Here is a 21,509-nt window from a genome sequence, read left to right as displayed (position 1 = left end):
GAAGCTAGAGCGGAAGCATCACATTTTCTAGAGAAGCACGGCTACCTACTTCATGAGTAGTAAGAATTGTAGGATCTTGTTTGCGATTGTTTTGTGGTTCATTGATACGGCCGAAATTTTGAAAAAATTGTCGAACGCAAAGTGAAATGCAAAGGCGCAGGTCCTGCAAAACTCCGCAACAAATTAAAGCAGTTTAATCGTTTAATAGCAGTACCTTTAAACAATATCTGGGTCCCCCAAGTATGATTTTTCACTTATAATTAACAAATAAATTTAAAGGGACGGCTACAGCTAGGCCTTAGTTTAGCTAGTGCGCCACAGGTACAGTTTCCCAGTGTCATGTCTCAAAGTGAGCTGAACTGCCCAACGCCCTCGCCTCCAGCGCCATGTATACAACGCTACTGCGCTGCCGCCACTTAACTCCAGGGCAGGTGGAGGAGCGTTAGGGAGATTTGTATGCGATATATCGTATGCGATGTAATTATACCGCGAAGATTTAAAGAACCATTTACACATTTGTACTGGTAAATGTATGTACTTCTTATCAGCAGTGTTGTTGTCGAAGTAAAGCACAAAATTTGGTACGACGTGACGGTAAGACAAGTCGCAACGCAAGGACGATAAATAAAAAGATGTAAAAATGATTAGAAACAAAGATACGAAGATTTCATTACACAAAAACGCTGGTATATGCGACATGGGGCGTTGATCGCAACTGATGCATGAATATCACGAGCAGTTCACGGCGCTCAATCTTGCGCTGGCCATAAAGAAACGAGCGAACAGACGATGTTTATAATTGCAGTGCTCGGTCGTACGTCAAGTCCTAGTTGTTGTCGTACGTCAAGTCGTACTTGTGGTTGTACGTCAAGTCATACTTGTGGTCGTACGTCAAGTCATAGTTGTTGTCGTACGTAAAGTCATAGTTGTGGTCGTACGTCAAGTCGTACTTGTGGTCGTACGTCAAGTCATAGTTGTCGTACGTCGTCATTCTTTTTGTCGTACGTCAAGTCATCCTTGTGGTCGTACGTCAAGTCATTCTTGTGGTCGTACGTCAAGACATTCTTGTGGTCGTACGTCAAGTCATTCTTGTTGTCGTACGTCAAGTCATTCTTGTTTTTGTACGTCAAGACATTCTTGTGGTCATACGTCAAGTCATTCATGTGGTCGTACGTCAAGTCATTGTTGTGGTCGTACGTCAAGTCATTCTTGTTGTCGTACGTCAAGTCATTCTTGAGGTCGTACGTCAAGTCATTGTTGTTGTCGTACGTCAAGTCATTATTGTTGTCGTACGTCAAGTCATTGTTGTTGTCATACGTCAAGTCATTCATGTTGTCGTACGTCAAGTCATTCATGTTGTCGTACGTCAAGTCATTCATGTTGTCGTACGTCAAGTCATAGTTGTGGTCGTGCGTCAAGTCATAGATGTTGTCGTACGTCAAGTCGTAGTTGTTGTCGTACGTCAAGTCATACATGTGGTCATACGTCATGTCATTCTTATGGTCGTACGTCAAGTCATTCTTGTTGTCGTACGTCAAGCCACACTTGCGCTATAACGAGTCGTATTCTCGTTTAGCGCGGGCCATGCCAGCTCGTAAATACGGCGCTGTCACGGCACTCGTGTGTGCCTTCACTTTACGAGCAACGCCTGTGCTGATGTTGATGCTATTGATGCTGTTGATGCCGTTGATGCTATCGAAGCCGTTGATGCCGTTGTCGCTGTTAATGCTGTTGATGCCGTTGATGCCATTGATGCTTTTGATGCTGTTGACGATATTGCTGTATTGCTTACATGCAGAGGCAGGTCTCGGTCAAGTCTACAGGGCAGGTCTCGGTCAAGTCTACAAGGCAGGTCTCGGTCAAGTCTACAGAGGCAGGTCTCTGTCAAGTCTACAGAGGCAGGTCTCGGTCAAGTCTACAGGGCAGGTCTCGGCCCAGTCTACAGGGCATGTCTCGATCAAGTCTACAGGGCAGGTCTCGGTCAAGTCTACAGAGGCAGGTCTCGGCCTAGTCTACAGCGCAGGTCTCGGCTTTAAGTCCCGCTAAGTTTCTACACTGAACACCAATCGTGTAAATGCGATGTGTATCTTCACTACTAATCGTACCAAAGAATTCTACTGCGTTTTTGTACGATGGTGTGCGTAAATTATTGCGTACTTACAGCTAATGTGTACGCAATGTATGCGTATTGTAGAATGCGCGCAATGTACATTCGTTGCGTAGTACGTAGAAAATGACATGTCTTTCACGTTCGAGCAATAACGGTTTATTGCGACTTTTTTAAGAGCGGGCACGTAAATTATTCATGTATAGATGAGTTTTGAATATTGTTAATCAAAACTTCAACTGTGGACGACGATGAAACTTAAGTTGTCGAATGATAATGAACTTTAAGTGGAACGCTTCCTCTTTAGTGCTAGGCAAAACTTATTCGTATTGTGAACGCAATACACAATATTTTACCCTTCCCTGATAGAATTTGTTGAGCCTTTTATTTAATTCCCTGCTGTCCTGAGATAGAAACTACGGCGGAGCGAGCTTGCCCTCGACACGAGAATTTGGCTTAAGAAGCTTTTATTGATAGGCTTAATTTGTGATGTTTACTGGAGACTTGGTTGTTTGTAGCTACGCTCAGAGGTATGGTTAAATAAACTGCTGATAATTCTTGATTACTGCGCACTAATGCTTGACAACTGCGCACTATATAATGCTTGATAACTGTGCACTAATGCTTGATAACTGCGCATTAATGCTTGATAACTGCGCACTAATGCTTGATAACTGTGCACTAATGCTTGATAACTGCGCACTAATGCTTGATAACTGCGCACTAATGCTTGATAACTGCGCACTAATGCTTGATAACTGCGCACTAATGCTTGATAACTGCGCACTAATGCTTGATAACNCCTGAGAAAATGTCATATCAGCTTGTGTTGCTTGCGGAAAGGTTGCGGAAAACAAGTCACTTCTTGTTGGATAAAATGACTCACTAAATTTTCTGAGTGTGGAGCCACGAGTTGGCGATAAACACTGAATTCTTCTCGTAAATTCCTTCAGAAGCGCATTTCCCTCGCGCTTCCCTCAGTACGGTTGAGGGGAAGCAAACAATGCTGGTCTGAGGGGGTGTCTTATCTGGTCCCTCGTAAATTGTCGTCTCGGGTTAACTTGATGCGCTCGTCTGCACAGGCGCTCTAGAAAAAAAGTGTGTGCACGCTGTTGAAATTTTGCGTGGTGTACATGTGGCCATGGTTGGCCAACGATAAATCTGCCACGATACGGTATCAATTTCTCCGTAGTTAGAAACGTACCGCGTTACCCAGTTGAAAATAAGGGAAAGTTAATGGATGAAAGTTGAATAGCTGGTAGTCCTGTCTCTTATACACATCTAGATGTGTATAAGAGACAGCTATTGACCATTTAGGTCACTAATGACCATTTAGGTCGCTAATGACCATTTAGGTCACTATAATGACCATTTAGGTCACTAATGACCATTTAGGTCACTAATGACCATTTAGGTCACTATAATGACCATTTAGGTCACTAATGACCATTTAGGTCACTAATGACCATTTAGGTCACTATAATGACCATTTAGTTCACTATTGACCATTTAGGTCACTATTGGCCATTTAGGTCAATAGTTCGCATTAAGCGCACCACATTTAATATGGCCGCTAAATGCGGCGCTGAAGTTTAATTTTTGTCCCGTATAAGGCAGGACGGCGAGGTAATATTATAAGTTTCTTCAATCACTGTATAAATAACAAGCAGATATCACTATTTTCCTTGCAGTTACGTGTATATTAGGCTAATATCTTACACGCGTCAAGTTTTTACATGCAGAACCAGCCAATATCTTAATTTTCACATGTATTTGTAGAGATATTAAACTAAAACCTTTATTTTATCAGGTATATGTAATGATGCATATAATATAGAGACAATATCTTAATTTTTTAAGTCACTTGCATCGATCTCATACAATTAAATATGAAAAAATAGCCTCATCTTGCCACGAAATTTAGGACTTTTTCTCAGAAAACGAGTAATATTTTTATGTTCATATAGACATATATTAACATAATAATATTACTGTGAGATAATAAAATTATCTCACATATATACGCCTAGAAATCAATCTCATTTGATAAAAAATGTTCGCTGGACAACGGATGAATCATTAACGGCTGACTGTTTGCCGGCCATGGTAAGGCCTTAATTTTCAGCCTAAAATTCTATATTCATGTAAAGTGTGAAAAAAGTAGCTCCTACATTCTTATTAACGGTCGTTTGAAATGTTGTGAACACGCACGGGTTAGAGAGGACGACAGGACCTTGGCTGCATGAGTATTCATTAATTTATAAACAAGAAGAACATGCATTGTATATTCCGATTTGTGTGACCATAAAAACACGTTTACTTGCAACTAGTTAGAAGCATGACTCTGCAAATTACTATGCGGAAAGATTAAGATTGATAGGGCGACTGTGACAGCGTGAAGAATCTCAGCTAATAAAGTCGACAGGTTAATCAGTTCACTTGCAATGCTATTTCTACCTGAATTGTCAGGAAGCCTTTGATGCCCATGCGGATGAATCGTTTATTAAATCAAATACCTAAAATGTAATTAGCCCTTCTTTTTATCAAGTTCGAAGTGCTATTTATAACTGTACAGTAACATAATTCTTTCGTGAAATAATTAAATGCTGCATTTGGAGTCTTGAAATTACAATTTGCGACACGCTTTTCCTGTCAGATTTAAGACCGGGAAATAGATGACAGGGGAAGAGATAACTGCTGTACAATTGCACGGATGTGTACAGTAGCGTGTACATGTACTTGCCACCGGTATGTGCAGCTGCCTGTCTCAGTTAACGGATGGCAGTCTCTATGTACCGCTGATGTATATCGTGCAGTTGCCGCAGCTACATTACCTACTTCAACGCTTCATGCAAAGCGGAAGACTTCCTTGCATTGTGGAGTTATGTATACTTCATTTCGTGACTATTATAAGGCTGAAATAATTTCATATAATTGAAATAATTTCCATACGAGTGTCATGTGATGGGAAACGTATTCACAACAATCAAACTGCAGTGCTTTACAGGATTTGGCTCAAGTTGCCCACACGGTAACTTGGAGTATTATTTTCTGGATCTTAACACCTCTTCACAAACTGTAGTTTGTGAATAGTTAACTACGATCAATGTAGCGCTTCATTTGGCGGTTCAGCGGAGCCATGCTAGAAATATTTTCGGTTACCGCCGCACTATCATGTCAGTCGTAATTTGCTTTTGATATTTATATTTTGATATTTATATATAATTGATATTTATTTTGATATTTATATATAATTTTTGTGATGAAGGTCATGTCACATGAAGGTAAATCATCCATGGCCTCTTCGAAATCTTTACTGACGATACGGCAAGTTACTGAATGTCAGCCTGATTACTGATTATTCTACTGAAACGTTGTATCATCAGCCGATAAATGAGAGCCGGCAAGTTGCTGTTGATTCTATTGAAATGTTGCAACGGTTAGTTCGTTATCGCCTTAGGTTAATTTTGATAACTCTCTTCACACAGTGTATATCAGTTTCTCCGACGTAGATCCGGGCACTTCAGGGCTGCCGCAGCGCCCAATTTATTATGCACAGACGAGATCTTATTAGTATCTTATTATTATGCGCATTTATTATTCACAGACGAGAAATTCATTATTCTGGTCAGAATAAATCTTTCTGACTGTCGGTTTATAACCGGCCTACAATATTGTAACCGCTCTTTGAGATACCGACGCACGTGCGTTAATTGACGCGGCGCAGAAGCGTTACTGTGTCGGTGTCAGGGAGTGTGTCGCTGTCAGGGAGCGTGTCGCTGTCAGGGAGTGTGTCTGTGTCAGGGAGTGTGTCGCTGTCAGGGAGTGTGTCGCTGTCAGGGAGTGTGTCGCTGTCAGGGAGTGTGTCGGTGTCAGGGAGTGTGTCGCTGTCAGGGAGTGTGTCGCTGTCAGGGAGTGTGTCGCTGTCAGGGAGTGTGTCGCTGTCAGGGAGTGTGTCGCTGTCAGGGAGTGTGTCGGTGTCAGGGAGTGCATCGGTGTCAGGGAGTGTGTCGGCATCAGGGAGTGTGTCGCCGTCAGGGAGTGTGTCGCTATCAGGGAGTGCCCCTGAGAAAATGTCATATCAGCTTGTGTTGCTTGCGGAAAGGTTGCGGAAAACAAGTCACTTCTTGTTGGATAAAATGACTCACTAAATTTTCTGAGTGTGGAGCCACGAGTTGGCGATAAACACTGAATTCTTCTCGTAAATTCCTTCAGAAGCGCATTTCCCTCGCGCTTCCCTCAGTACGGTTGAGGGGAAGCAAACAATGCTGGTCTGAGGGGGTGCCTTATCTGGTCCCTCGTAAATTGTCGTCTCGGGTTAACTTGATGCGCTCGTCTGCACAGGCGCTCTAGAAAAAAAGTGTGTGCACGCTGTTGAAATTTTGCGTGGTGTACATGTGGCCATGGTTGGCCAACGATAAATCTGCCACGATACGGTATCAATTTCTCCGTAGTTAGAAACGTACCGCGTTACCCAGCTGAAAATAAGGGAAAGTTAATGGATGAAAGTTGAATAGCTGGTAGTCAACAGCCACTAATAAGACATTAATAAACAATAGGGCAGTAATGCTATCAGGCAGCGATAGCGTTAGCGTTGTCCTGCGAATAGCGTACTTGACACCATTACTGCGGTCCAACACACAAGACGTTTTTAATTTTTCCGTGCCACGCTTCAACATCTATGACTCGATTTAACAAACGAGTGTTAAACCAAGCATCTAAATTCAAGACAACTTTATTCGTTTGTCCCGATATATTTCATTTTTTTACTCTCCGATTTACTGAAATTATTCCATTTAATTCCATCACTGGACATTAGCAACAATTAGTTGGTAACTAAATTTCTTTAGACACAAAAAATTACAACCAATGTGATTAGCTCTAATTTATTTCCTCGGCAATTGTACTTATACTTAACCCTTATCGATGTGTTAACGACACATATTTGTGACCCACTCCACCGACACACAGTTTTTTTATTTTTCCGTTTGTGTCACGACGCTGCCTTGCTTGTAACGCCTATTGACTGCAGCCATGACCGAGCTATGGCTTCAACCATATATGGAGCTCTGGCCGTAGCCATATATTATTTTGTTGTAGCCAATTTGTTCCTTTAAACAAGTTTGATGGAGAACCAGAGAATAAGCTTAACTGGTAATTTTCCTGTTGTTTTCTTTTCCGATACGCCGGATATTTTTTATCGTCCCGTTGTCAGTTCACAGGTAATGTTACCGAAAACGACATAAATATATAATATTTATAGATAAAAAAAAATCTCAATAAAATTCATTCTCTTTTCGTCAATTAAACTTTCTGCCATACATAAAGCCTTAGGGCTGCAGCGATATTTATAGCGATGGTCGAGGCGTATCTATATATTACCTCCCTTATACACGCGTGGCCTTTGATGTCCACAAACGGGGCTTATTTTTTGCCGGGTATTATTGGCTGTGCTCGAAATTGATGTCTTCCTAAACGCAGTCACACTGCAACTCGTTTAACTCCGGCGTGTCGAAAAAAAACATTTTTTTCTAACCTATGTAGTGCTATTCCTACCAGAATCGTGAATTTACGGGACGGTTGAAGGTTGAAGTGGCGGTTTGCATCGCAGTTCATTGCAGGCGTCGTAAATATCCTGCGTTTTTTTAGAACATTTTTCGACTTTTATACCTTGCCGTGCCTGAGTTTTTTGTGTGTAGGGCCAAGCCCAAATTTAGGCGCGTCCCGTCATTTCTTGGGTTTGGCATAATTTCTGCATTAGGCGATTGACTTTACGAACCCCGTAAATTTCGTAAAAAAATACAGCCGACTTTGTTCTCGCTTAGTGAAATTGTGAATTAATTGCCCATTTGTGCAATTAATCTTTCTTTAAAAAAGTTGAAGAAATTTATTGTTGAAACACAATCATTTGATCTAGAGTACACAAATGCATTTCAAACTTAAAATTCCCGTGCTATTAATTGGATGAAATCTCGAAGGTAATTTTTTTATTGTAAATATAGGCCTTCAAGCAATCAGTTGCCACTAATATTCCGAACAATATTTCCAATAAAGAAGACAAGCTGGTGCGCACAAGACCTTGCGTCACGCAATGCATGTCATGCGCATCTCCATGGGCGTCTTACGCCTCGTGCGCATCGTGCGTCATGCGTCGCATATCACTTCTTGTGCTTGCGTTTATAAAACAAGCACGAAGCCTTAGTAGAACTGATGGTAAATTCAGAAGATACAAGAAAACATTCATATAGCGAGCTATTAAATCAAGCAGTCAGTGTGTTGTGTCTGAATTAACATATCAAAGACAATTTGTATCAAGTCGTGAGATGGGACTTTGTTCACTCATCCGTTAATCAGTTTACGTCAACATCGTCGTGAATTTTGATGGAATCAACTTGTCATTCATCATCAATGAATTGTTGTATGCTAGCTGCGCTACAACTAAATAGCCGTGGTTAATGCCTCTGACATGCACCTGGGTGCATTATTGTTCATATGAATAAATTGTGAAAATTCATCTGTTTTGCGTGAGACTTCGCGATAATTCATAATAAGTAAAAGACTTTTAATTATTGAGAGCTCAGTGTGGAAATAAATTGTTTAAAGTTGCCATTATGTATAAACATATGTTCAGCCATAACATTTTTCATCGTTCAAATTCAAGGTGACACACAAATATGTTCAAATCCATAAGATTTTAATTCACTTAAAAGCGGATCTTTGAACACCTTAATCAACAAGCGTTTAATTCAAAGAGGTATTTAAAATCAACAAATAAAGCAAATCTCTACGTTGAATCTAATTAAACGACTGTTAATGCAAATTTTTGCCATGATACCTGTACCACACCTAGCGCAATCTCCCAAGTATCTTTAATAAACTTAGAAGTCGTCTCCTAATTACTGATATTTTCCGTTTTATTTTACTCCGTGGGCCACCATAGGTTAGATTAAACCACACTTAAACAGTCCTCAGAGTACCCCATGACTCACCCAGCACTCAGAGTACCCCATGACTCACCCAGCACTCAGAGTACCCCCATGACTCACCCAGCACTCAGAGTACCCCCATGACTCACCCAGCACTCAGAGTACCCCATGACTCACCCAGCACCCAGAGTACCCCATGACTCACCCAGCACTCAGAGTACCCCATGACCCACCCAGCACTCAGAGTACCCCATGACTCACCCAGCACTCAGAGTACGCCATGACTCACCCAGCACTCAGAGTACCCCATGGTTCACCAGCACTCAGAGTACCCCATGACTCACCCAGCACTCAGAGTACGCCATGACTCACCCGGCACTCAGAGTACCCCATGGCTCACCAGCACTCAGAGTACCCCATGACTCACCCAGCACTCAGAGTACGCCATGACTCACCCAGCACTCAGAGTACCCTCATGACTCACCCAGCACCCAGAGTACCCCATGACTCACCCAGCACTCAGAGTACCCCATGACTCACCAGCACTCAGAGTACCCCATGACTCACCCAGCACTCAGAGTACCCCATGACTATCCCAGCACTCAGAGTACCCCATGTCTAACGTCCTCCTTTGCCCTCATGATTCATTGATCGATTTAATTTATTAAATTACAAAAGAACTAAACTTTTAAATCCGTACTAGTAGTTTATAATATCTTACTGTACATAATTTGTGCAGTCCGACTCCTTCATTAGCATTATAAGTGAGCACTGTTCATGAGAAAATTATAGGTGAGTTACTCTCCAAAGATGGGCATTTTTTATGTGTTCAGTAGTGGTGATGTGGAGTGCAAAAGTTTTTATTCTAATGCGAAGAGCCAAATTTGGTTTAGTAAAAATGCCGTAGCTGTGATCTCACACGCCTAAGTAACGCATAGAGCACTCGATTAATTAAACCGGGCATAAGCACGAGATCGTCCAACGACTCATTTGGTGTTATTATCTATATACTTCCAGCTTCTGGCGGTCTGTTGGGGCGCCCGGAAGCCGCACTACTCGCACTTCTCGTGTCGAGGCGGTTATTACCTGACGCGATCGAGCATTTCTACACGTCTTGGGAAGGCTCGTACCCACGTCACTCATTCTTGCTCGGAGTGCTAGGAATTAGGTTAGATAAAGCTTGCACCATCAGCAGTCGCTTCTTCGGTCCTTCCAGGTTTCGATGTGGCTAGTCGCTCGCTGTCTTACTTTTGCATTTTCTGGGTGTGGCTCGTAACTACATTAGTTGCATCTCATCATCGTTTCGAGACTCGTACACTCTGCAGCTGAGAATGGTTTTTAGCCTTACGGCTTGGTTCGTACCCACGTCATTCGCTGGTCTAACCTTCCCATAGTTCCATGTGTCTTGTATCCAATTCACTTGCTTTCCTCGACGAAATGTCGAGGGCTCATACTCTGTCGGCTGCCGAGGGCTCGTACTCTCGGCAGGAGTGACTGACTTGTGGGGCTATACGATGGGGCATTAGTCAACTTGCGTATCACTTTTCTACATTTCAGTGTAGCTCCTACCCATGACATTTGCTACATTGCGTTTTGGTGAGACTCGAACCCTGAGCTTATAATTCTTTTTCAGAACGGTCGGGTGCCGACAGATGATAACAAGCATAAACTCCTATTGAATTATTCGTGAGCCTCTATATGAAGATTTGTGTACCCTACTGGAAGATCGTCAGTATATATATACAAAGAAGAAAGTTCGCATTGTGTTCATTTAATCTCGCGTTGCAATGAAAGGAGTTTAGAGTTTGACTAACGTCACTCATTAGCCCTTGCGATCTATGAAGTTCATAAATCTGCGAAGTTGGCACGTTATCTTAACGATTTCTACTTTGTTGAGGTGTTATCGGTTACAAACGCACACAAATCAATGCAAATAGTATGTACATTTTAGAAGTGTCTTTCCCCTACCTAAATCCTAACTATTTCAGAACATCACTAGCTTCATTTTATCGCAATTGTCGTCCTCGCAATAATATCCATGCACTAAATGAAAAGAAAAGCGCCTCACCCACAAAAAGTTGGGGTTGAAGAGGACTGCAGCGGCAGCCTTTATGCCACAGATGGCATGTCTCTCTTGCCTTCATGCCACAGATGGCATGTCTCTCTTGCCTTCATGCCACAGATGGCAAGTCTCACTTCAATGCCTTGCCATATAAGGCGTCACGCCACACCTTAGCGTTCACGTGATTGAGGGGAGGGGTATATACCTGCAAGCGGAGGTACACGGCCGCTGGTGCAGAATGATAAATGGGTGCCGTTTGACTAAAAATATGCGGCGGTTGGGCGTTGTTAGATATTCGTGTGCTGAGGAGTGCAATATACTGCCGCCGGGTGATGAAAAAAATACGGCTGCTGGACGACTGCTACGTTTGTCGCCATAACATCGTCACGTCATGATGCCTCACAGCAAACGTAACCTCGTCACTTCAAGATGCCTTAACGCGTCTGACGTAACGTCATCTCGTCAAGCTGCCTCACGTCAGACGCAACGTCGCAACGTTAGGCTTCGTAGCTTCAAGCAATCAGACGTTCAGGGTTGCACGTCAAGGTGACGTTGAAATAGGAATGACGGCGCGAATTGCGTCGTCGTCATGAAATCACGAACCCTATTGAAAATCATCGTTGGATTGCAGCCAGCAAGTCGAGGATTGAAGATGGAACCAATGTATATTTGTAATTCTTGCAATTGCCAAAGACAATAAAAACAAATCAACAAATGGGACCAAACAACAGAAACAAATTTAATAAACAAATTTAATGTACAGATAATGAAATTTCAGACCTGGCTCTCGAGCTACTGTCAGACGACCGACTTTCGGCTCCCGATACTAAACTTTTGTACTCTGGTAACTAAATTTCAGTTAAAGTTCACTTCAGTTAAAATGCTAGTCATAGATTCCGGTGCCAAAAATCTTCGTCACACCTGTAAATAATTTCTTCACAAATATTGTCACACATTATTGCAACCGTATAGCCGCTGTAAGTTACACGTCTGCAACGAGCCAGCAACGGTCCAGCAATGAGCCCGCAGCGGTCTAATTGCAACGGTCCAACAACGAGCCCGCATAGATCCACCTATGGGCTACCAATGAGCCAGCAACGGATAAGAAAACGGTCAGCAACGAGCCCGCTTAGGTCCACCAACGGGGCAGCAACGGGCCAGCAAAGGATCAGAAACGGACCAGCAATGGCTATCAATGGGCCAGAAACCATTACTTTCTTCAGAAATACGTTTATACGAAGGGGCTTATGTGTGCACGCTATGAATAAAACATATAAGAGCTGGCAGTAATAACCTTATCGGATATTTGAGCGTCTAAGCATCGGCCATACTTCAGCCTCATGTGATGCATAGGTTATGGCGAACAGTGAATGAGCTGGCAGCGTGTGGGTCCACGGCGGACATCATACAGTGATGACATCATACCATCATACATGATGAATGTAGGAGTGGGTGTACCTGCATGGTGCAGTTCATCATTCCCGTGATGAACGGTGACATGTGTGTATTAAAGTACATTTCAGTTAGCTTTTCTTCACAATATTTGCTTCACGTTTGTCCACATGAGGCCACACCCTCTGAGCAGGCAGATAATTTCAGTGCTGGCGTCATGCGCTTGGTAATTTAGCTTGGGCTCTGTAATTCCTACGCGCAACTTGAGAGCCTGAAATAAGTCAATCACAAAAACCTCACTGTTGCAAAAATAAAATGAAATTGTTATGCATTCCTTCTTCCTGAAATATTCCGTGTTTCTGCTGATGAGTTTTGTACTAAATAATATAAGAAAAACAGCCGCAGCCAGCCACGTGTTTATTCTGCTTAGTCAGACGCCGCAGCGCTTATAGATTATTGGTTACGTCCTCAAATATGGTGCGTAAAGACATGAATTTGCGCGAGGCCAAATATATACTCGCAGAAAACACGTACGCTTTTCAAAAAATGTGTTGAAACAAAACTTATTCCCTGAAAATAAGAAACTTGACTTTGAAATCAGTTGGTGTCAAAAGGTGTTGACCCGAGGGTGTTTTTAGCCTAAAGCAATTGCCTGCACAAAAAAAGTCCTTGTCGTAGATTATGCGGACACCTTGAGAAAAAGCGGCCCGTTGAGCAGTAGTAAAAAAACGACTTCCATTTATTTGATTAGCGATTGGGGCGGTTTTCTTGGCACCGGCGGTCTTAAAGGATTTTTTTTAGCGAAAAAGTTCCTTTTTGACTATGTATCAAAATTCAAATAGAAATTATGTCATAACCATGAATAACTTTGACTTTGATTTCAGAATGGCACATGATGGCAACGTGATGGTGTCAGTGTCACACATGATGGCAACGTGATGTTGTCAGTGCCACACATGACGGTAATTAATGTGATGCTGTCAGTGTCACGCATGATGGTAATGTGATGGTGTCAGTGTCACGCATGATGGTAATGTGATGCTGTCAGTGTCACACATGATAGTAATGTGATGCTGTCAGTGTGACGTCCATTTGCAGTGTGACGTCCAATGCAGGCACTGGACGTCCATTTGCTAAATTCCTAGTAATTAGTGTTCTGTTTTCTGTTTGGGCATTTGGCAGCTATTGATAAATCGATCGAAGCTTATTTGAAGTTTAGCGCTATGTAGATTCATTTAGTTTTTGCGTAATCACATAATTATTATTCAAATTATATGTTTGATTATTTTTATTAGTTCTGAAATCACCAAAGATGACTTTACTGTTGTAACTGCGACGTTAAGATTTAACGAGGCGCAAGAAAGCCCATTTTTGAAATTTATTTCAATGCAAATATTGTAATTGCCAACACTGCAACTGTCGTAACGGATGAGACAGACGTATATGCTGCGATGGTCGTAACTGCTGCGTTACAATAACTGCTGCGATGGTCGTAACTGCTGCGTTGACAATAACTGCTGCTGTGGTCGTAACTGCTGTGTTGATAATAACTGCTGCTGTGGTGCAGTGGCTCCCGTCACTGTATCCAGCATCTCAAAGCTAATAACTGCTGCTGTGGTCGTAACTGCTGCGTTACAATAATAACAACTGCTGCTGTGGTGCAGTGGCTGCCGTCACTGTATCCAGCATCTCAAAGCGTTGCTTTCGGACTCGTTGTAGACCGACAATTGTAAGCCAGTGGCTATTAAAAAGAGATCGGCATTCATTGCCAACAAAAGTTGGTGCAGCACAGCAACGCCCTGCGCAGATCTGCGCCGAGGAAAGCAATGCATGAAACTCAATGCAAACTCAATGCAAATGCTGAGGAATTCAATGCAAACTCAATGCAAACGCCGTAAAGCTTCTTAGTCTGCCAACGCCTCTCACTCAACTTACCTGGTCGCACTTTACTCGAAAATATTCAGTTTAACTGCCGCTGTCATTCATTGTGAATAGCTCGTGAGTCTCTCTTATATTCACACAAAACCCACACAGATACACATTGAATGTTAACCTGTAGGCTGGAATCCATTCAATTTGTTATATAACAAATCGGTTAAAATTAGGAATATAAACTACATCGCACAGAACTGCCTAGAATTCATTTTTTATTTGCGAAGAAATTTTCTTTTTGAATTGTCGTAGGAGTGAATAAGTGTATGTTTAGTTAAATTCTCATTGGATCTTTCATGAGCACATTTTTTGACTCACAAAATAGTTTCATAGAAACCAGGCCACCGCACGAAAGGTAATTAAAGTGTGAATATTATGATCCGTAGACTTCTTTAATAACAGCTCGTCGCTTGCTTCACGTTCTCTAGGATCCTCGTGTAAGATCGGACTTTCAACCAGGGGTGAAATTATAATAATTGTAGTTCATATATTTACGATAAATCCAGCCTGACAGATCAAACATCTCCAAAATATTTGATGATTATATAAGGAATATATAGTTTCAGGTGTCAAGATCCGGAATGATATTTTGACACGTTCATATATCCATCCCCATCTGAATTCCACTCTGCCTTCCACAGCTGTATTGCTCTGACGTTACGCCTCCGCTCTTCAAAATGATATCGATATTAGATATAGATATGGATGATATAGATGTTCATGATATAGATATGGATGGTATAGATGTTGATGATATAGACATTGATGATATAGACATTGATGATATAGACATTGATGATATAGACATTGATGATATAGATATGGATGCTATAGACATTGATTATATATATATCGATGATATAGACATTGATGATATTGATTTTGATGATGTTCATGTTGTAGATTCGTGATTAACGGTCAATTTTTCAGGCACAGAGATAACGACGGTATTGAATTTCATTGTAGGATATAACTTTGCGCCCGAGTTGATATCTTGATATCTACCCTCGTGGTCATTCCCCACAATATAACTCAGAGACCGCGACGGTGCCCGAGGGAAACTGTGGGGGGAAGATATCTCATGTTTTTATTAAAATGATATTTGCCTCCAATGTAAGACAAACTCTGCTGTTAATTAATAAATTGACAATTCTCCAAGCACCGTAAAAAAAGCACTGCTTTATTTAATAGACTAACTGGTACCTTAGATAGAGCAACATTTGCATTAATTTATGGGCTCGGTGAGCGGAATCATCATCGGAACTCTATAAGGCTGAACTAAACTGCTTGTGTGCATACGATGGCTCAACTAGGCACGCTTTACCTGTAAAATATCATATCGCGTAATTACCGGTAAGTTTTTAGCCATTCGTTGGCCACAAATAATGCACTCATAATTCATGCTATTCTAAGAATGACAGTCTCCTTTTCACCGGCCAGCTACAGGCCGTCCATGGCCACCTAGAACTCTCTCGTGATTGCACCGCCGTTGTGCTCTCACCTACTAATGGCAGACTCTATATTCGTTATTCGTGCGGATCTGATATTCGTGCAGATCCTAACGAAGATGTCAATCACGAGTCGCCAGGAATATGCCTCCCGTGGTGTGATTGCCTTTGATGGGGACTTTGGTTAATGCCTATTAGTCATGCCTTCACCTAGCTATGCATTCAGCTATAGTGCCCTGTACTGCATACTTAATCTTGGTACCATTTACTAAACTGCAATGCAAGTTAAGTTGTTTAGAGTTTCTTTCTCGTTGTTTTTGCAAATATTTCAAATGAGAAATAAATACTGACGTCCTTTTTTTCCGAAGAGTAAATTTATGAAATCAATTCTAGGACACACAAAAAAATTATTATACTACTACAATAGGTATGCACTAGCTTAAAGTGATGGCGTCCACGCACCGCGACACGGTTTAGGGTTGTTTGGTATAACATAAGCCGCGTTGCTTATGTCGCATGACAGTGTACATGCAGGCTTTTAAAAAAATCTTTTATACCGACGAAGTTTATTGTAAAAATTGTATTCATTTGTGTGCGCGAACTTTAATAGAGAAATTCTACAAAATATAAACTATGAGTAATAATTATAAATACTAAAATTTTTAACGTATTCAATCACACGCTGGAATTGGTTATGAGAAAGCAAAACCGAAGAGTTGAAACGTTTTGATCAGAGACAGCAACAATAAAACAAAATTTGCATATTTAGGGGGCACTAACAGCATTAAAAAATCAAGTTATGGGATTAATCAACGGATGCCAATGTTAGGCTGAGAATATTACAGAACGCTACGCAGGTTTCCTGGCTGGGTCGCGCGCTACGCTTTTCACTCCGCCGTGATTGTCCCATAATGAGAATTAATGCAGTCGTGTTAATGAACGCGCATAGCAAGCAGGTCGCTTCTCTAATGTAACACTCATTCATTTTCTGGCTTTCCCTGCAAAAATGTCTTGGTCGGATTAAAGGCGACCAATGAATGGCCAAATATCAGCCAACGATGCTGAAAGTACAATTTTTGCACCACCGCTCAACGTGAATGCGCAGCTACCTACAGTATGTATGGCCCAACACAGACAGCTGCTTTATTAAGACGCTCATTGTATTCCAGGTGGATCGGATAAATTTTCCAATATTTTTCTGATTATACCTCGAATATTTTTATATTAAAGCACAGTAGATCAGAGAGGCCTTCAATAGTTACGACTGCAATATGTCAGGACTCTACACTCAATTAAGATCGTCCGTATTTACTTGCTATCGGTTGCGCATTTTAATATCATTTACACATCTCACCCCTTTTGTTGTGTCTCATGAACATTATCTATTCAAATGCAAGTAGAATCAAGAGCCTACATGATCTGAATTTAGACTCTGTCCGCTATTGAAGCACTTCTCTTCTGGCCAGCAGGGATGAAATACGCATCTTCGCTTAACAATGACTTGAGTGAATTAGCTGTAATTATTTACGCATTGCACTCATGTGTTGTCGTGCGTTTGAAGAAGCCACACACGCAGCATGTCCAATTATACGATTCGTGGTCGGCTTATTTCCGGCCAGCCATAAGCCTTCTGTAAACGCTCACACTGGCTTCAACTACTGGAACCAAGCATTTGAGGTTAAAATAAGATTGAGGTTGAAATAAGGTTAATTAACCGACATTTCATCGGAATCAAGTAGTAAAATTCGTTGTTTTAACGTCATCTGCGATCTGCCTGTATGATGAGCACATGCTGTAACAAAGAGTGATTGTGTTTCAATACGAATATCAATGTTGAATATCTCACACAATATACAATGTGCCGCAATCAAGTTGGCTCCCAGTTCGTCACATTTCGTGCTATTTATTGGGTGAATGACGATCGTTTGCAGGAGTTGTCTCAATGAATTGCAGGTCAATTTATTATTATTATAACAATAAATATTATTATTTATAATATAACAACGTATAGTCCTAATTAACCTAACAATTGAACATTGTGAATCACTACAATGCACAAGAAATGAAAGAAGGAAATATATCGGTTATCAGTCTGATATACCGCAGTACGTGATGCAGATTCCCAAGTCATCACACCATACGCTTGAGCGCTTCATGGATGGCCGTCCAGAAGCATTGCGGCATAAGCCTTCAGAGACATGCAACCACCAGGCGTCGCTTGAGGAGCCTCCTAGGCGCTCGTCTGTCTCTGGGCNATTTAGAAGATCTTTCCAGACACATCCTAGGAAATGACCAACGCCGTTCAATGGACGAGCAGGACACACGTGCTGAGCTGATTAGGACTACACCAACTAGTCAGTAAATCTTGCGTGGAAGTAATTTAATCTTTTATTAGAATTTACTGTCGGATTTTCGTTGGAAGGTTATCTCTCAATTCTTCATTCCCCGTGGGGTTTTTAGCAGTGATCGATATATAACCTCTCAGATCGATTATTATTTGTACCAATTCATTTATTTGTTTTAGACAGCTGCGTGAGACGAAGTGTGCATGAGGAGATGACTTGAAATCTCATACTATAATCGGGAAACTTTAATTATATGATCTAATAAAAATATCTGGAAATCATGATATAATTCAATGATTATAATGAAAGCTCTCCAGAAATTTCAGATATGTTTTCAGATATTATATTTGAAACCACTCGAACATTTTTTATCTAAGTAGAGGAATGGAACATGTACCTGATGCTTAGTAATACTGTTTCAACCTGACGCCAAATGTGATCATCTGCCAACATGTCCTCTAATATCAATGAACAATAATGCAAATGGTAGAAGTTGTCAGGGCTGCAAGTCGCACACACAACAATTGCTTGCCGATTCCCAGACTTATGGTCGCATGACGTCCACGCTGTCGAGTCCATTCGCTTCATGTATCAAAGCTACTCTCTATTTTACGGTGCCTGTAACTCTTCATGTACTTAATTTCGCTTTGCCAAATTAAAAAGAAATGAGATAACCGGAGTGAAGAGCTCAAGTGGTGCTTGAGCTCTAGAACCTATAGTTGATTTCGTTGCTTGAAAGACAATGGACTACGAATACATTCACTTCATCCGCGATGTCCTGTGCTATTATTTGCCGATAAACTGCGTAACTCATTGCACGAGTAAACCATATGCAAGGACACGATGTAATTTATAGGAAGTTTAAAGTCAATGCAAAATGCTCTTGGCGTTGCAAGCCCAGCGTTCAAACCCACCGCCTATTAAAGAACGCGTGATGGACGGCCGACGGTTGGCCGACTCTATTATAGAACAAGCTAGAATACTCTGCTCATAAGCCACCCTCAGCTGGGTCCGACGTACGCAATTGCTATTTAGTGAGGCGCTGTCGTCGCAAATTAAATCTAGCGTACATTTAAGAGCCGCGATGCTGGCAACAGAAGCGGCTGGGCCGAAGGCGGAGGCCATAAGCTCGTGTCTGCGGTCATACTGCCGGTCGTTCGACAGCCTTCTTCATCGATACTCATCGAACCCCATGAGTGGTGGAGCTGGTCACTCAATTTCATTGTTGGTTTAGGGCTCTCATTCAGCTGGATTGAGGGTTCAGAGCTCTCATCGGCTAATAAGTGCCAAGTATTTTGTTGTTTTATGACTGCTTTGTTGCAAGACTGTGGCTCGTGTTTGTTTTGCTGCCAGCAATCATGTGACAGCAGGTTAGTCATTACCTGCGACTGCAATCCTTAGTGCGAATCAGAGCGTCGTTTGCTCTGGCCAGTCATTGGCCTCCGGTGTTTTTTAATAGAGGTCTATGCTAGGGCAGACTTAAATAACTTCAGGTCGAAGTTGTGACATCGAAGAAAGTGTATCGGTCATTGGCTTCTAATTATTGGAAGTAATTTTAATAATCTTTTGTTTCTCCTGCATCGATTTCACTTTTTTTCTTCGGGCCATTCCCAAAAAAGCTTTTGGTTCAGAAGCATTTGGCTGTATTGCATTTGTCGATGTGATCTAAAATAATGTTTTTAATATCACCGAGAAATCAAATTGTGAAAACTCCTAGGTTGTAATTTTGGAAATGCATCACATGATTTAGTTGGAAGAAATAATTTCTTTTCACTGTCAACTTTGATCCGATTTAATATTGAAACTAGATAATTTAAAATTTTCACGCATGCATGCATTGATGAAAAATATGGTCTAAATGCGCTTTTATTACATATTAAATAAATATGTCCATTAGAAGCTACATAAATGCACGTAGATTCTATATTATCGAAATTACTTTCTCGACAAATTTGACAGCTTTCGACAAAAGGAAATGTTATGATCCAGGTGAAAATATCATTATAGATTAAGTGAGAGTATAATTCATGACATGTCCAGTGATTGATCATAAAACTCTCAAGGTTGGGTAATAACTGACTATTGCGGCTGCCCAATAATTATTGCGAAACACCGATTTACAATACTTGCAATCTAGGAAATATGTCACCATTACCTGAATTGATTTCTGTGAGGCAAGATTAGTTAATTTAACCTTTTCTGTTTTTTCGAAGTTTACATTCTGTAAAAAGGTTTGATTTGCCCAATCCGTTTGCAATTGATCAGTTAACGAGGCTATTTTAGAACTGTTGTTTCTATGTGTGCAACTTATGAAAATAATGACACCCGCTGGTAAAAGAAGTGCGTGCGACCATGCGAGACTGCGTGTTGCTCGTCATGCTCGTAATCATGCTCTTCATGCTCGTAATCAGGTTCATTACGGCAATCAGTGACGACGAGTGAGTGACGATGCCTTTCTTATGCTCATGTCAATTGTTGCACAATTACCTCAATTTCTGCATGATTGTGTCAATAGCGGCATGATCAGCTAGTCTTGAACCGCACAGGTCTTCAACTAAAGGCCCTACAAGGAAAACTATCACCGTAATCGCTGGCCAAACAGGCGGCCATCCATGAACCACCTGTAATCGTTACAAAGAAATTTACGTGTTTAGCCGCCGGCAATCATTACGCAGATAGTTACGTGTTTGATGTCAATCAATTCTTCCACATAAATGGCATCATGATTGTTAGGCGCAGGCAATCGTTGTTTGATTAACGAATCTTTGCCACGAATTGCCACAGTGCCAGAGTGGTGACTACGCCAGTGTTGACATTGCTAGAGTGTTGACTCTGTCATGCCACGTGGGAGAAAAATTGAATCAAACTTGTAATAATGTCATATGACCTCAACATGTTAGAGTTAATTCAACTTGCTTGAATAATTATTATGGGGAGTCAACGTCTGCCAGGCGCGCAATTTCATGTAGCAAGCGGTCATTTTTTTAAATTTTGCTCGTGCAAAATTGCCAGCTCATGTATTGAACGGGCAATTTTATTTCTTGAGCGGCCAATTTCATTTAAAAAGAGTACCAATGTTTCATTATACAATTTTTCTAAGCATTTCTGAGGCTTGTCTAATATGGCGTGCTTGTCGGTACCTATAAAAAGTATCAGCACGCTGTATACGAACAGTAACTATACAGTCTATACGTTATAACGCCTTTATTTATGTACTCATTGCAATATTACATTGACCACAGTTACCCGCTTTCGGTGTATTTTTTGAGACCGAATCTCTAGCAGTTGCAAAAATAG

The 21,509-nt window shown here is 41.3% G+C and overlaps 1 protein-coding gene across 1 annotated transcript; it reads right to left on the bottom strand.

Moving 5' to 3' along the window:
* Positions 1 to 826: 826 nt before the first annotated feature.
* On the bottom strand, positions 827 to 1,490 carry LOC108671575 (stress protein DDR48-like). Its single transcript, XM_018159134.1, has 2 exons — positions 984 to 1,490; positions 827 to 949 (listed from the first exon to the last, which is right to left on the bottom strand). The coding sequence occupies exons 1-2, from the start codon at positions 1,488 to 1,490 to the stop codon at positions 827 to 829; spliced, it is 630 nt and encodes a 209-aa protein (XP_018014623.1).
* Positions 1,491 to 21,509: the final 20,019 nt, after the last annotated feature.

This window comes from Hyalella azteca, unplaced genomic scaffold (genome assembly GCF_000764305.2).
Source record: "Hyalella azteca isolate HAZT.00-mixed unplaced genomic scaffold, Hazt_2.0.2 contig13259, whole genome shotgun sequence".
Taxonomy (NCBI): domain Eukaryota; kingdom Metazoa; phylum Arthropoda; class Malacostraca; order Amphipoda; family Hyalellidae; genus Hyalella; species Hyalella azteca.
This window is presented reverse-complemented; position numbering and strand designations above follow the sequence as displayed.

Bases quoted from the DNA above. Each gene is read 5' to 3' on its own strand.
- LOC108671575 (XM_018159134.1), bottom strand. From the start codon at position 1,490: ATGACGTATGACCACATGTATGACTTGACGTACGACAACAACTACGAC. The intron at 950-983 runs GTACGACAACTA...TACGACCACAAG, and splicing joins ACGACAAAAAGAATGACGAC to TACGACTTGACGTACGACCA.